This window comes from Plectropomus leopardus, chromosome 10, assembly GCF_008729295.1.
Source record: "Plectropomus leopardus isolate mb chromosome 10, YSFRI_Pleo_2.0, whole genome shotgun sequence".
Classification (NCBI taxonomy): Eukaryota; Metazoa; Chordata; class Actinopteri; order Perciformes; family Serranidae; genus Plectropomus; species Plectropomus leopardus.
Genome location: NC_056472.1, coordinates 1,701,529 through 1,715,637, shown reverse-complemented (window position 1 = coordinate 1,715,637; position 14,109 = coordinate 1,701,529). Strand labels below are relative to the sequence as shown.

Genomic DNA, 14,109 nt, shown 5'->3' with positions numbered 1-14,109 from the left:
TTTTTTTTGTTTTGTTTTGTTTTGTTTCCTTTTTTTTTACCAACATCAGTCCTTATCATAAATGTCAAATATTCATTTATTTTCAGATTTTTAACACTTTAAATGCCAGGTTTTTGTCATGATGTCATGCTGTTTTAAACTAAAAAAACACACAAAATTAGTACTTATCAATAAACTCGTGTAAAGTAGATTTTGTTTTTTTGAATGTTGATCACAGTCCGGGATATGTCAGTGATTGATTGTGACAGTTCATCTAATGGAAATAGCAAGTATTTTCTCCATATGCCAAATATAGAAAAAATGATGTACTCAGTTGGAAAATAGACAAAATTACAAATTCCAAAAGCCCAAAGTGACATGAAAAGCACATAAAATGCAACAAACAGTCTCTAAGGATTAAATATACATTAAAACATAGAATGTGATAATAACAAAATGGGTCTATAAGAAGCAATAACACAGAGGTTTTTAACAATAAAAAAATATATATACTTTCAGGGCAAAGACATGATTATAAGCCTGTGTATGTGACAACACAAGAGCCAGCACACAGCTCAGTAAACTCCTTACATATTAACCTGTTGTGTTTTGAAGTAGTTTAGGCTCATACAGGCTGTGGATGTGTGGTGTGACCAAAATTCCCCTAAAGAACCACTGATGTGGTGCATCACTTTAGATGTTGCAAGGAATTGTGGGATGGAATTACCACCTTTCCTTTAGTAAGGGTCTAGTGTATCCTCTGCTAAAGGAGATTATAAAGGAAGCACTGAAGCTTCTTTCCTTAATATTAGGAAGCTCTTATCACAGCAGCTGCTCAGATACTTCCGGGTCATGACTATTCGACCACAGCCAGTGTGCCCACTCAGTGGACAGTGTGTGTGTAGGTATCACTGCATGTGTTAGTGTACCTCTGAGCTACATTTGCATGTGTACAAAGCCCTCCAGTTAAAGAGAGTACAACCGCAGATGCTTCCAGTGCACGTGTGCATGCAAGCATATGCGATAGTGTGTGTGTGTGTGTGTGTGTGTGTGTTTCAGCGTGTTAGGCTTCTGCTAGATTACATCTCCTGCCCCCTCGCAGCCCCGGGTGTCATGGAGACGATGAAGCTGTATGCTGCATAGCCTCCTCTGACCTTATTAGGGCATTTTTAGACTGTCTTACTGTTTGGTACAACATAGCAGCGCTGTATTGTGTCCTCCTGCTCATGCCTGCAGGCGCTCACAGCCATAATTCAATAATACAATACTCACTTTGTCCCACTTTCATGATTATCTTCATGGACTTGGTCTTGCACACTCCCCCCTCCTGGTTGTCGATGCCCTCCATGGTGCCGTTAGATGTAGCTGCAGCAGAGAGAGAGAAAGAGAGAGACGGGGACAAGGTTAGAATGAGCTGTCACTGCCAGCATCTGCTACAGCAGCATCTGAAATTGTGTTGCGTATATGCCTTAAGCCTATCTCGGAAAAACAGCCAGTTCCCAAAGACAACAGAGGCAGTGAAAGGCTTCCACTGAGGAGGGATATGACTCATATCCCCTTTAATAAAATCACAATTCACCTGTTCATCACCTCGCACGCTGCGCTCCAGAGGAATATTTCACGTCCCCAAAGTCAATTAGCTTGAGTAATTGTGACTGTAATATCTCTAACTGTGCTGATGGGCCTCATGAAGGAGGCAGTAAAGGGAGGCGAGGAGAGGGAGGGAGCAGGAAACAGCCACAACTGCCACAACAGCGGCCATCTTGGCAAGCCGCGGGAAATTCGGTGGCTTATCGTGCATTAACACTAACGACACTCCAGAGAGAGGTAGCCCGTTATTAAAGAACACACTTTTTGGATTTTAAAAGGCTGCAAATGCTCAGATCTGAAAGCCAAACTGGCTGGCAGGCTTAAGAAGAAGGAAAGACCTGCTGACAACATGAAAAAAAAAATATTCTGGGATGTAAACAGGAGGGGGATGAGAAATAGTTTGAGAAAAAAAATAGGGCACTTTTCCAGGCAGTGAAATTCAGGGAACAGAGGGAGGTGATAAATACCTCAATGGCCCTTAGATGAAAAGAGCTTAAAGGAGCTAAAAAAAAAAAACATTTAAAGATAGCAGAAAACAGAAGTGCAGCGCTAAACACTGTGTTTAAGGGACGGCAGCAGATGTTGGAGACGAATCTGGAGGGGCGGCGCGACATGTCCCACATGTGACAGGAGAAGCAAAACGGGCCCTGTAAGCAGATGCTGTGAGGGCCTTTAAAAATGGAAACTGCACTTGTGATAAAAGAAATCACTCAAATTTGTACACAGGGCCGTCTCTAGGATTTGAGAACATTGGGGGCTTAGCCCAGACATCTGTTGGGGGCCCAGGGCGGAGGCCTTCTTTTGAATGAACAAGCTGTATTTTGATGCTTTTTGTTTTTGCACTCTGGCACCTTATTTACCCTGAAAACTGTTTTTAAAACTTAAACTATCTAGAGTTCGAAAAATAATCTGGGTTTTTTTAAGTGGCAGAATCAAAATAAGTAGTCATGTACAGGTAAAGACAGATTATTAGATTTGGGTCTTTTTATCATTATTATGGACTGCTCTGTATTTATGAGAGGAGAAGGGCTGGTTTAAAAAGGGGAGGCACGTCAAATAATTATTTAAGCAATGGGGAGGGACTTGTGTTTGTTTTTATTTTGGCCCAGGGGAAGGGTATACAATATTTTTTTAAATTTATTTTACTGCTGATCTTTTTAATTTTTTTCTTTTCTTTTCAAAATTTTAGGAATTAATTTCATAATTTTTAGTGATTTAAAAAATAGTTTGTTTATTTTCTTATTTTCTTTTTTCTTTTTTGGCATTTTTTTCCCTTTAATACATGTTTTGGTGATTTTTTTAAAATGTTGGTGATTTAAAAAAAAAATTCTCTTTGCCTTCCGAACCCCCAGGCCCACCAAATTAGACTATTTATCAAAGCCAGAAACTGTAAGAACTTGTATTGGAATTATTGTGGGTTTTTAATTTTTATTCAGTCAGTTTTCTGAGTAACTCAGGGCAGCTCACAAAAAAATATCTATAGCTTTAGGGAGGGTAAAAAAAATAAAAACCCAGCCACTCCCCTCCTCTGATAAATAAAGAGCAGTCCCTTAGGCCTACTCTTATTTTTGAAACTATAGAAACATATATATTTATTTATTTATAAAACAGCCACTGATTTCCAGGTCTAACGCCACTGCTTGTACACATGTGGCACACACACACACACACACACACACACACACACACACACACACACACACACACAAATACATACATACACACACCACAGCTCAGTCAGATGGATGCTCATCATGCCACCTCTCTGTTTTGTGTCAGCGCCGCCCCTGGAGGCTGCTGGGAGGAACTGCACTCCACTCATGAGTGGGACAGGGAACAAGCAAGGGGAGGAGGGGGTGGAGGGTGTGTGTGTGTGTGTGCCATATCAGGTCAGTAACACAGAGGCTAACGAGCTGCCAGGGCTTAGCGGCTTGGCTTCCCGCCAGTGGCCCGCATTCACTGCGACCGCCCCCGCCACCGCACTGACCCCCATCCCCTCCCCTCTGCTTCCTCTCCTGCCTCTCCTCCTCTTCACCCTCCCATGAACAACACCCTATCCTCCTCAGTTTTCCTCCTCTGTTGGGGCGGCCACCTTGCAGCAGCCACCTCCTCCACCTAAACCCCTGAACACACGCTCCCCAAGACATCTCAAAGCTTTTTTCCATCAGCTGAACTGAAAGGCAGGTGCTGAGATCCAGATTGCTCTGAAAAATGAGCCTCTGCATAGTCTTCTTCTCCTCCTCCTTCTCCTCCTCCTCCTCCTCCTCCTCCTCCCTGGTGCCCCTTTTTTTTCTTCCTCTTCCACCCTCCCAGCTACCAATCATTTTGATCCGAATCCCCTTGCTTCAATAAGACGGTGATGGGAGCGGACACAAAGAGCATGTTAACAAGGACTCCCTCCCTCCCTCCATCTCTCCCTCTGTCTCCTTCTCTCGCTGACCTATGGCTTTCCAGCGGAGACCGAAAAGCACATTACAGACAAAGCTCCTTAAAGGCTTGTGCTTCTGTGCCTGTATGCATGTACGCGCGTGTGTGTGTGCATGTGTGTGCATATGTGTCTGTGCATGTGTTCATTTCAAATAAACCTGTTTGCACATGAATTTAACAATCCTGCAGGATGTCATTAACCATCGTAACACTGACTGTGGAGTGAGATGCATGATGACACTGCGTTTGTGTCTGAGGGCTTGTGGGATGTTGAGGCTGTGAGAGGTCAGAGGTCACAGGGTGTGGAGGGGCCCAACAGCACAGAGGATGGATTTAGGTCCGCCACACATATTGCTACATCTCCTTTTTTAGGTCTCTCTTGTCTCTCTCTTTTTGTCCTATTAAATCATTTAACCATTTGAATCCTGGTTCAACATCAGTTTTCTTGTGCTACACTCCTTTCACAAGCTATTTAACCCATAGGAACCTGAGTAAATTGGTTTGATTTCTTTGGGGGAAAAAAACATGGGGAAAAAGGCAATAACCAACCTGCAGGGTTCCCATGGTCATGGAAAAAATGGGCAATTTGTTTTTCTTTTAAAAATGTTGACATTTAAACAAAATATATCAATTTTTTAAAGATGTTTTTTTAATTTCTTGTTTAAAAATTGACAGTTTTTTTCTCTTTCTCTTTGAATGGTTTTTTTTTTGCTGATTTTAAAAGAAACCATGCCTTTTGAACCTGCAGGCCTGCCAAAATTACATCATTTCTCAATGCCACAAACCTGGAAAAGTCATGGAATTTCACAATCACATTTTCAAGGCCTAAGAAAGTCATGGAATTAATGAGAAATCATTGAAAATTTTGGAAAAGTCATGGATTTTGTCATGTGTAATGAAATCGTCCTTGGATAGTCTTCCACATAACGTAACATAACATATCAAAAATGAAAAATATAGTTTTCTGGAAATGTTTATTTTTCTTTTTGATAAACATGTGTACATAGATTGTTTGTTTTTTTTTTTAATTTTCAGCAAGGAAAAAGTATACATAGATATTTCAACATTTCCTTTTTTCTTTTCTTTTTTTTTTTTGCTTATTTTCAGGTCATTTTCTTGTAACTTCTTATTAATTTGCTGATTTTTGGGCCATGTGTTTTTTTTTAAGTGCCCAATTGCCTTTTCATAATGTTTCTGAAAGAAATCCAACCAATTAACTCTGGTTTCAAAGGGTTAACATCAACATCCATCCAAAGCCAAAAAAAAAAAGAACAGAAACATCCTCCTTGTCAAGCCTCCAAAAACAGATCTGTTTTTAACTCAGCCAACATTTCCTTGACATTTAAAAGAAATCCAAAAAAATCCTTCAATCTGGAGTCATTTTAAACTTTAAATTCCTCTTCCCCTTTAAATGCAGAGTAAAACACACACACACTCGCTATGCCAAGGCTGCAGCGCCGGCAAGCCTGACTTGGATTTAAACAGAATGTGATTGTTGAATTGGCTAAGGCTGGCTGAACAACTTGGCCCTCCTCGGCCCAGCCAGACAAGGCCAGGCTGGACCGGCTCACCGATGAGCTGGCTAGAGTTAACCTGCTAATCCGTAATGCTGGAGGGGGGACATGATGGCGAACGGAGGGGTGAGATAGACCTGCTTCATACAAGAGCCTCACAAATGGATTTCGTCACCAACTAGCTGGCAGAAGACTCACAGACAGAGAGAGAGAGAGAGAAGTGGGGGAGTACAAGAAGGAGAAAAAATAGTGAGGAAGATTAGCCCGCTGCTTGAGCTTGTGTGTGACCTTCTGCAGGGACAGAAGAACAATGAGAGAGAAACACGGAGAAAAAAAAGGAAAAAAGCTCCGTCTGATTTTCCCTCACCGTTCACTCCATCTTGACTGTGAATGACAGAGTCTATTTTCTCACTGCTCTCCAACTGGTGATGTGGTTAAGATGGGGGTTTTGGGGCTGAAGAAGACTGCTCACACACACACACACACACACACACACTGAAATGCAAAAACAAGCTCCCCAAAAAAGGGGAAAAAGGCCATCAGGAAAAATCACTCACCGGCTGTGACAAAGTACCGCTTGAGACCAAAGTGACAGCTTGAGTGGCTCTGTAAAAAATGTTCCAGCACACACACTTAAATACACACACCCCTTCAACCACACACATGTAGTCTCAAACAAATAGCAGAAGTGTGTCAAAGAAGTGTCCCCACTTTGACAGTTTGTGTGTCATTGTGTGTGTGTGTGTGTGTGTGTGTCAGAGCCACCTGTAAAATTAGTGCCAGCTTTGAGAACACACACTGCGACCACAATCCCACCCCACCCCCGCGTCGTAAACACCCCCTGTCTCCCCCGCCCCCCCCCTCCCCCAGGACGACCCAGGAAACACAACCCACAGTCTTAGTCTGGATTCACAATTGAGTGTCTCATTAAACACAGGGTGATTTCCCACCCTCCTTAACTTAATTTAGCCTCCTTAACTTAATTTTCTCCTGTTTATCAAATCAAGAGAGTGGAAAATCACCCTGTGTTTAACGAGACACTCAATTGTGAATCCAGACTAAGACTGTGGGTTGTGTTTCCTGCTTCCTCCTGATGGAGCGGGCAAATCGCAAGAAAAAAACTGCAATAGGCCTATTACAGATAGCTGTGATGGTATTTACAGCTAGGTTTAGAGGACAACTTAATGTCCTTTTTGTGCTTTTTAGAGGACAGCTTAATGTGCTTTTTGATAGTAAATCAGGTCCAAGGTTTGAGCTTTAATACTGTTAGTGAAAAAAGGGGAATATCTGTACTAGTGTCAAGAGTGGAAAGTAAAGGTTACTTACAAATTAAAGACTGTATAAATAAAGGCCAATAATTACATGCAGTCCAGGGATGGCGTTTTTTCTTAATATAGGACGCAAGCTATGTTCTACATAATCTTTAACAAGGAATAAATCCACTTAAAAATCTTGCAGATTAAAAATTAAAACAGCACATTTCTGTTTTGTTTTGTTTTGGGGTTTTTTCCAAAAAGTTACTCAAGGAATGTTGTTCAGCTTGTATGAGCTGATCTTTGGACAGTCATGCAGAAACAAACGTTCATAAAATACATTAGTTAACATATAATAATGTGATTTTTACTTTTAAAAAGTTGTGTCAGTTTCTGAATAGTCTCAATTAACTTTAAAAGCAAATACGGAAAGTAAAAAGAAAACCTAAAAAAATCATAAAGACACTTGAATACAAAAGATTAGACTCATCAAATCAAATAACTAATGATTGCAAAAAAAAGATTTTTTAAAGGATCATTTAGCAGAAGGATGAAGGGTGTTATCTGAGCAATGAAGAATGGTTTAAAATATGATCAAATACTGTTAAATATGTAACAGAGGCTCAGAGGAGACAAAGGTGTTATTGTTCCTCTCAGCGCTACAGGATGGGCTTACTAACCAAATATTTGTTTTGGAAAAAAATCCTTTTTTCATGTGATTTGGGGTTTGTAAATGTGTTTGACCATTCTTGAAGAAAGTACTACAATACGCAGACACTAGTTTGGTTCAATGGTACCTGTACAACCAAGACTAAGCCTACTGGGAGACCAATGAGAAGTGCCCAATATATCAAGACATGTTTGAAAAGGTCTGGCTGAGGAGTGCTACTTCACGTGTGTAGGTTTAAAAAATAGATGCTCTTTGGATTCAAGAACAAAAATGACTAAAACATTGAGGGAGAGTTTAGACTTGTTATTTCTTTAGTCAATAAGTCAAAACCAAAAAATTCCAAGGCACACTGTTAAAAAAGAAAAAAAGCTGTTAATAAATGGGCTTGATGCCTGCAAGTTTTTGTATTTAATAAAGGTCACTACATGGACAGCAGTTAACATAAATGTGATCAAAAATATATATTTAATACGTGAATAAAAAAAAGTTTCTTACCATTGACCAAACATTTACTGCCATGTTTCTGCATTTATGATGTAGATAGATGCATTTACTAAAATGCAACACTACTAAAAGTAAATAATAGCTACTACGAACAAAATAACCAAATATACAATTTTTTAGTGTCATCTGTTAACTCTATGCCCATGTTTTCTGCCATTTCTGCTGCCCTGAAATGTCACGTAAACGTCACAACTAGACAACTCGTGTATCACTGAAATTTCTCGTAGTTCCGACTCTGGAGGGCACTTTGAAAGGTGCTTTGCTAACTCAAATTGTGCTGGTCCAATTGCTGCACACTGCAGAGAGACAATGCTTGGCCACTCATAAATGGTGGAACAACGCAGCCGCATGGCAACAGGAGACTGAAGAGGCATCTAACAGAGACAGATAGGATGGGAGAGGAAGCGTATCACACACAGCAAGAGAATCAAAGAGGGAGTGGATGGACGGAGAGAGGACGTGTCCCAGAAAGTGGAGAGGAAGAAGAGACAAAGGACGTTATGATGTAAAGCGTAATTGCCATCCGTCGGGTTGCCGTGGAGCGTAAAGCCATCGTCACAGCACCGGGGTCACAGGCTGGTTAATACCCGTCATCTCTGTGTGCCCTAATCAGCCGTGACAGGGGGCGCCTCGGCGTTCGGGGACCCCAGTGACCTCAAAAATCGGGCCAGGGCAAAGCTGGGTCGCCCCAAATACCCAAAGCTGCCTGCCAATTCCAACTGTGCTCCTTCAAAACACAAACATTTTAAATCCATTATTGAAATCTACTTAAATTAACACTTAATTATTACAGCAGCGATAAATGCTTTAATTAGAATTTTGGGTGGAAAAGGCACGGCACGACTGAAAGCAAATATTATTATATTTTACACACCGCAGCGGCTGAATAAACCTGACTGCCATTACCATAATGTGATAATAATGTCAGCACCAATCTAATACTATGAACCAGGATGTATTTGGGGTGAATAAAGAACTGATAGTTTGAATCAGACAAACCTGAGAGTGCATTTTAAATTCAAAGTTAATGAGAGGAATTTTCATCCTCAGAGCTCCCGTTAGATTCAGCCGACAATCAGAGTGGCAGGGAGGTGATGGGACTATTTTCTGTTGTGACGGAGGCAAAAGGTGATTAAAGTCTTGATGAAATTTCCCTCTGCATGTCTGCTCTGACTGTAAATTCAGGCTCGTCCTTCTCCTGCCCTCTTTAGCTCATCATCTCTCTCTTTCTGTCTCTTGCTATGCCCCCATTCCCTTTGGCTCCTTTTCTCCTCTCTCTCTTTCTCTATCCCCTCCCTCTCTCATTAGCTCTCTTTCGCTTTCGTCACTCTTTCTGCCCCCTTTCCCTCCTTGTTCGTATCTCTCTCTCTCTCCATGCCTCTATCTCCCTCGCCCCCTCTCTCTCTCCCTCTTTAGCTCATGTAATCATCCAGCTCACTACATTCCCGGCTGCAGGCCATGCTGCCGCAAACAATCACATCAAACTCATCTGCTCTCAACTGGAGCAGCATTGTGCACAGTGGCCACTTTAAAAAGGCACACACAGAGACGCACACACATACACGTGTGCGGGCACAAAATACACAAACGCACCCACACGTAGACGCGGTGACAGGAATTTGCACATATACAGTAGCCCCCCTTTTCTATGCACGAAAGCAAACACAGGGTACAAAATCAGGCTTGGACAGTGTCGCGGTATCACGGTGTACCAGGGTATTTAGAAATCCCAAAGGCACGTCTTTCAATGCCGTCATAAATACATTCGCTCCTCTTTCTATTAAACTCATTGTATGTAGTGCACAGCACGCACCACCAGAGCTTAGTCTCTGGTCTCTACTAGTGGAACAGGCAGCTGAGCTGAAAGGCACAGCGACACCTAGTTGTGGAGGGAGAAGTTACAGGACTGGAAACAGCCGGCGGCCTGCAGGCAGCGACAGACTGTGGGGAATAACTGCATGTTTTTTACATTGAACTTTTAGGAATTTAGGATATATTGCAACCAAATTGGAGCTAGTGATTTTTTTGGAACAGTGGACTTACTAACTAGATTACTAGCAACAGTAAGCAAAACAGTTTTATTTTGTTTGTCAAGTTTGAATAAAGTGTGTTTTATTATGAGTTAATGAGGCAAGTAAGGGTGCATTCGTTATTTCAATGTCATGCTCTACACGAAAATGAGAGAGCTGTTATTTGAAGAAACAGAGCATTCTATTTTACATGATGAATAAACGGTGTGGTTGATCACACTCCATTCCTCTACCCAGACTGAGAGCCTAAAGTGTGCTCTGCCACTCCCAGAGTGCACTGCTGTGCAAAACGTAACTGTATAATCCTACAGCACTCCAAATGTATCAACAGTCCAGTTTGTGCCGTAGTGCACGCTGGTGCACAGTGTGAGTATTTTCAAACGCACTCTGTCCCTGAAACCTGGATCAACGCCACTTTTCTTGTGCTGCATTCAGACACATTTCACAAGTATTTAACCCTTTGAGCAAATTGCTTTGATTTTTCTCAAAAAATTTGGTAAGAAATGCCCCGGAATTTCCAAGAAATTAGTTGATTTACAAAATAATTTTTAAAAAAGTTAGGGAAAATGTCTGGAGAACTATGATTATTATCAGAATCATATATTTAAAATTATTTTACAGAGTTCTTAAAAATTTAAGTAGCATTTTCTTGTTTTTTGGGGGGGAGGTTTGCTTTGTTTGTTTTCCTAATTTTGTACGTAATTTCTTTATACTCTCTAATTTCTTGCTTGCTTTTGGTTAATGTCTTCTAAAAGTTGCTTACTGCCATCTTTGCATGTATTTGAAAAAAAGTAATGCTAATTTGCCCAGGTTTCAAAGGGTTAATAAGGTCAATAGGTGTGAGATTATTACTTTTCTTAACATTTTATGGGCTTCTGTTGTGTATTTATTAGTCTGAAAAGCTAAAAGTAGGCCTTACTGAAGGAGGGTGATTAAGGTATGAAAAATTAAAAACCAAGCCTTCTCACAACCACACACACAAGCAGAGTGTGGAATACACACTTACACACGTATCCTTTTCTTACCTGCCTGTCAGTGTCTACTACATCACAGTACAGGATGAGACAGTGAAATGCTGAGGCCTGATGTCACAGATGTTAGAATGGTGTTGGTGTGTGTGTGGGGGGGGGGGGGTCGAGCATCTAATCTAGGTCTAGCCTTGGCACAATACTCAACACAAGGCAGCACTAATCCAATTGGTGGAGACTCAGATCCGTAGCATTGATGTGGGGGCCTTGGCAATTGTGAGAAGAAATGGAGGATTAAACGCTGGTTAATTAATTACGTATCGAGTGCTCACTCCAAAAGACTAATGAAATCCTCGCGGTGAACTTTCTGAGGTGGTGTCACACTCGGATGGATCTTGGACAGCGCTGCTCAAGGGAAGGCGGGGGTCAGGAAACACACACACACGGGCACAAATAACAAGATGGAGATGCATTCACGTCAAGGAGCACAGGGCGAGTCAAGCCCTAAGTATATGTATCTGTTAATTCCCAGAGCTTCTTCACCCAACACATTGACACACACAGTTCCGCCCACAGGCAAAGCTTCACACATTGGCTCACTCCGACACCGCAAGGTAAAAACAACCATGAGTCTGATTCCACCTACGCACACCTCTGTGTATCTCTCTCATTCTTTCTCTTTGTGTGTGTGTATGTGTGTGTGTGTGTGTGTGTGTGTTTGTTTGTGCTTTACTCTCGGTGTTTACCCATGCAAAGCTGGAGCTTCTCCAAGCGGCCGATTCAACAAAAAAGGAACGGCACTAAGTACACAACGCAGTGCCACAATGCAACTGCAGTGGGCTGTTAAAGCTGCAGGACTGGGGGCCAGAGCTAGCCAAGAAGAGGCAATTAACAGCAAAAACGTGACACACTCCAATGGAGAAACAGCTCCCTCTCTCCCCTCTTTAGGCTACACATTAGCATTTTGGGGAGCTGTGGAGGGAGGTGGACTGGCGGTGGTAGGGGGGGGGAAGCGAGGATGTCAGTGGAAAGGGAATTTGCAAGAAGTGCAAAATTGGATTTTCCAACCTCTCTTTTTAAAGTTCCAAATTTAACTTTCACATCGCTCTTTCTGTTCCAACTTGTCGACTCTAAGAGGAGGGTCTTTAGCATGAGGTGGTGGGAAATTGAGTATTCTTGTGTGCTCTGGCTGAGACGGAGATGGAGAATTCTAGATATATGGATGGGCTGAGAAGGGCTGCTGTTGTCGCAGGGCATCCGAACCGGTGCAGCTGTGTGTGCACAGAGAAGCTGCTTCAAGCTGCAGCTCCACTCTCCTGAGACACAACGTGTGTGTGTGTGTGTGTGTGTGTGTGTGTGTGTGTGTGTGTGTGTGTGTGGTGTGTATGTTTGTCCTCGATAGCATGTACATTCTGAGAAATAAAGATTCAAAAAGGCTTCTTCTTTTTACCCATCAGCGTCATACCCGAAACCATTTGCTTCTGAAGTACTATTTTTTTCAAAGGAAGAGTTTTTCAGGGTTTCTTTATAAGACTAAGAGTTCTATTGAGAACTAAAACCATGGTTAGTGGGAGGAAGATCTATGGGTTATGTAGTTAATTACTACTTACTACTATTAACATACTGGATGGGTTCTAAATAAAATATGAAAGGGCTCTCGATAGAACGCCAGAGTGGGTTTTAGATGAAAGCATTGGAATATGAAAGACTTCTGTAGAATCCCTTGGGTTCGTCTTAGCACCCTTAGAGGGTGGAATGGTTCTGGATAGAACACCCAGACAGGGTTCTGGGCGGAACAGTTACATCATAGAAGGGTTCTCTGTAGAGCCTCTAATAGGAGGTCCTGGGACATTTCACAGATGGTTCTAGCTTTTACCCTTAACACTGGGTTCTATTCAGATCCTACTGACAGTGTTCCATTAAAGGTTCTACAGGGAACCAAAAATGGTTCTCATACAGGAACAATCCCAAGAACCCTACATGGTTCAAGTTAACACCTGTATTTCCAAGAGTGTATGATGGTCTACATGTTCTTATCCATGTTCTGCATTAACCTAAAGTTATCCCCATCCCTGCTCCTGATTCACCACGGTGTGATGGGATTCATGCAGCGCACCGGGAGAACCAGGGTAAGTAAACACCAGCACTGGCTCATCAATAATTAACTGCAGCGTTTGGGTAGAGGAGGAGATGAGGGGAGGGTGATGGTGTCGGTGTCTCTTCAGTCAGAAGCCTTTGTAGTCCTTCAGTACACACACAAACCACATCTAATGGTTTGTTGGGCTCCTGTGGGTGTGGGTGCTTGTGCACAGGGAGGTGAATTTATGTGTGCATCCACCAGTTAGCCCCGTGTACTTTGTTTTCCACCTAGATGTGGTTGTAGTGTTGTATTGCCTGTAAGCCATTGTCAGGTATTTAACTTGTTATATTTCCTCCCAAATATTTGCCTGAGCACATGTCTCACCTGCAAGACCACAGAAGTACCTGTTAGACTGTAACGCAGGGAGACATGCCCCGCCATGCAAATATCCTGCAGCTATGACAAAGAGCAGCCACTGTTGCCTGTTTGCTTTTAAACTAACTTCAGTGAATGAGCATATTGTTTAGGTGAACCTGTTTTTCTCAAACAGCTGCTTGACGGCTCTCTCTGCAGGACTTCTGTGGAGGGCCCAAAGAACATAATTCACAGGATTCGGTCACTGCAGGTAGTTTAAAGTAGATTTATTCCATACAGTACAATCAGTTGTTAGCTTCACACATTTGTTTGCAAAATTCTACTTCCTCTACAGCTATAGAGTGTTTGGATAAGAAGCGGTATTTCCTGCTCATCTCTTTCCTCCTCTCTTAACTCTCCTTTCTTCCCCTTCCTTCTCCTCAGTCACAAACATGGCCTTCCCCTACTGTGACAGCTCACAGATGGCTGTGGCAGAGCCTCACAGATGGTCCAATCTGCGGCACACCCCCCATCAGCGTCACACAGATGGTTCAGTCCACCTCCCATGTTTCAAACCGGGGGGCCGCCACTAAACCCCATCAGAACTTCCTCCCAGGGCGGCGTTAGTACATCACAGGCAAAGCAGAGCAACTGCACCTGCACCACGAGACTGAAGAGTACAAGCTGCTAAAAGTCTTACAGCTGAGGACTATTTCGATTTTCAACCAGCTTTATATAAA

The 14,109-nt window shown here is 42.3% G+C and overlaps 1 protein-coding gene across 2 annotated transcripts in view; it reads right to left on the bottom strand.

Moving 5' to 3' along the window:
- Positions 1-14,109, bottom strand: part of efnb2a (ephrin-B2a) — a 39,383-nt gene that overhangs the window by 8,623 nt on the left and 16,651 nt on the right. For both annotated transcript variants that reach the window (XM_042494007.1, XM_042494008.1), the window contains one exon: positions 1,252-1,344. In XM_042494007.1, the coding sequence (XP_042349941.1) occupies positions 1,252-1,344 (93 nt within the window). The remainder of the gene's footprint in view (positions 1-1,251; positions 1,345-14,109) is intronic.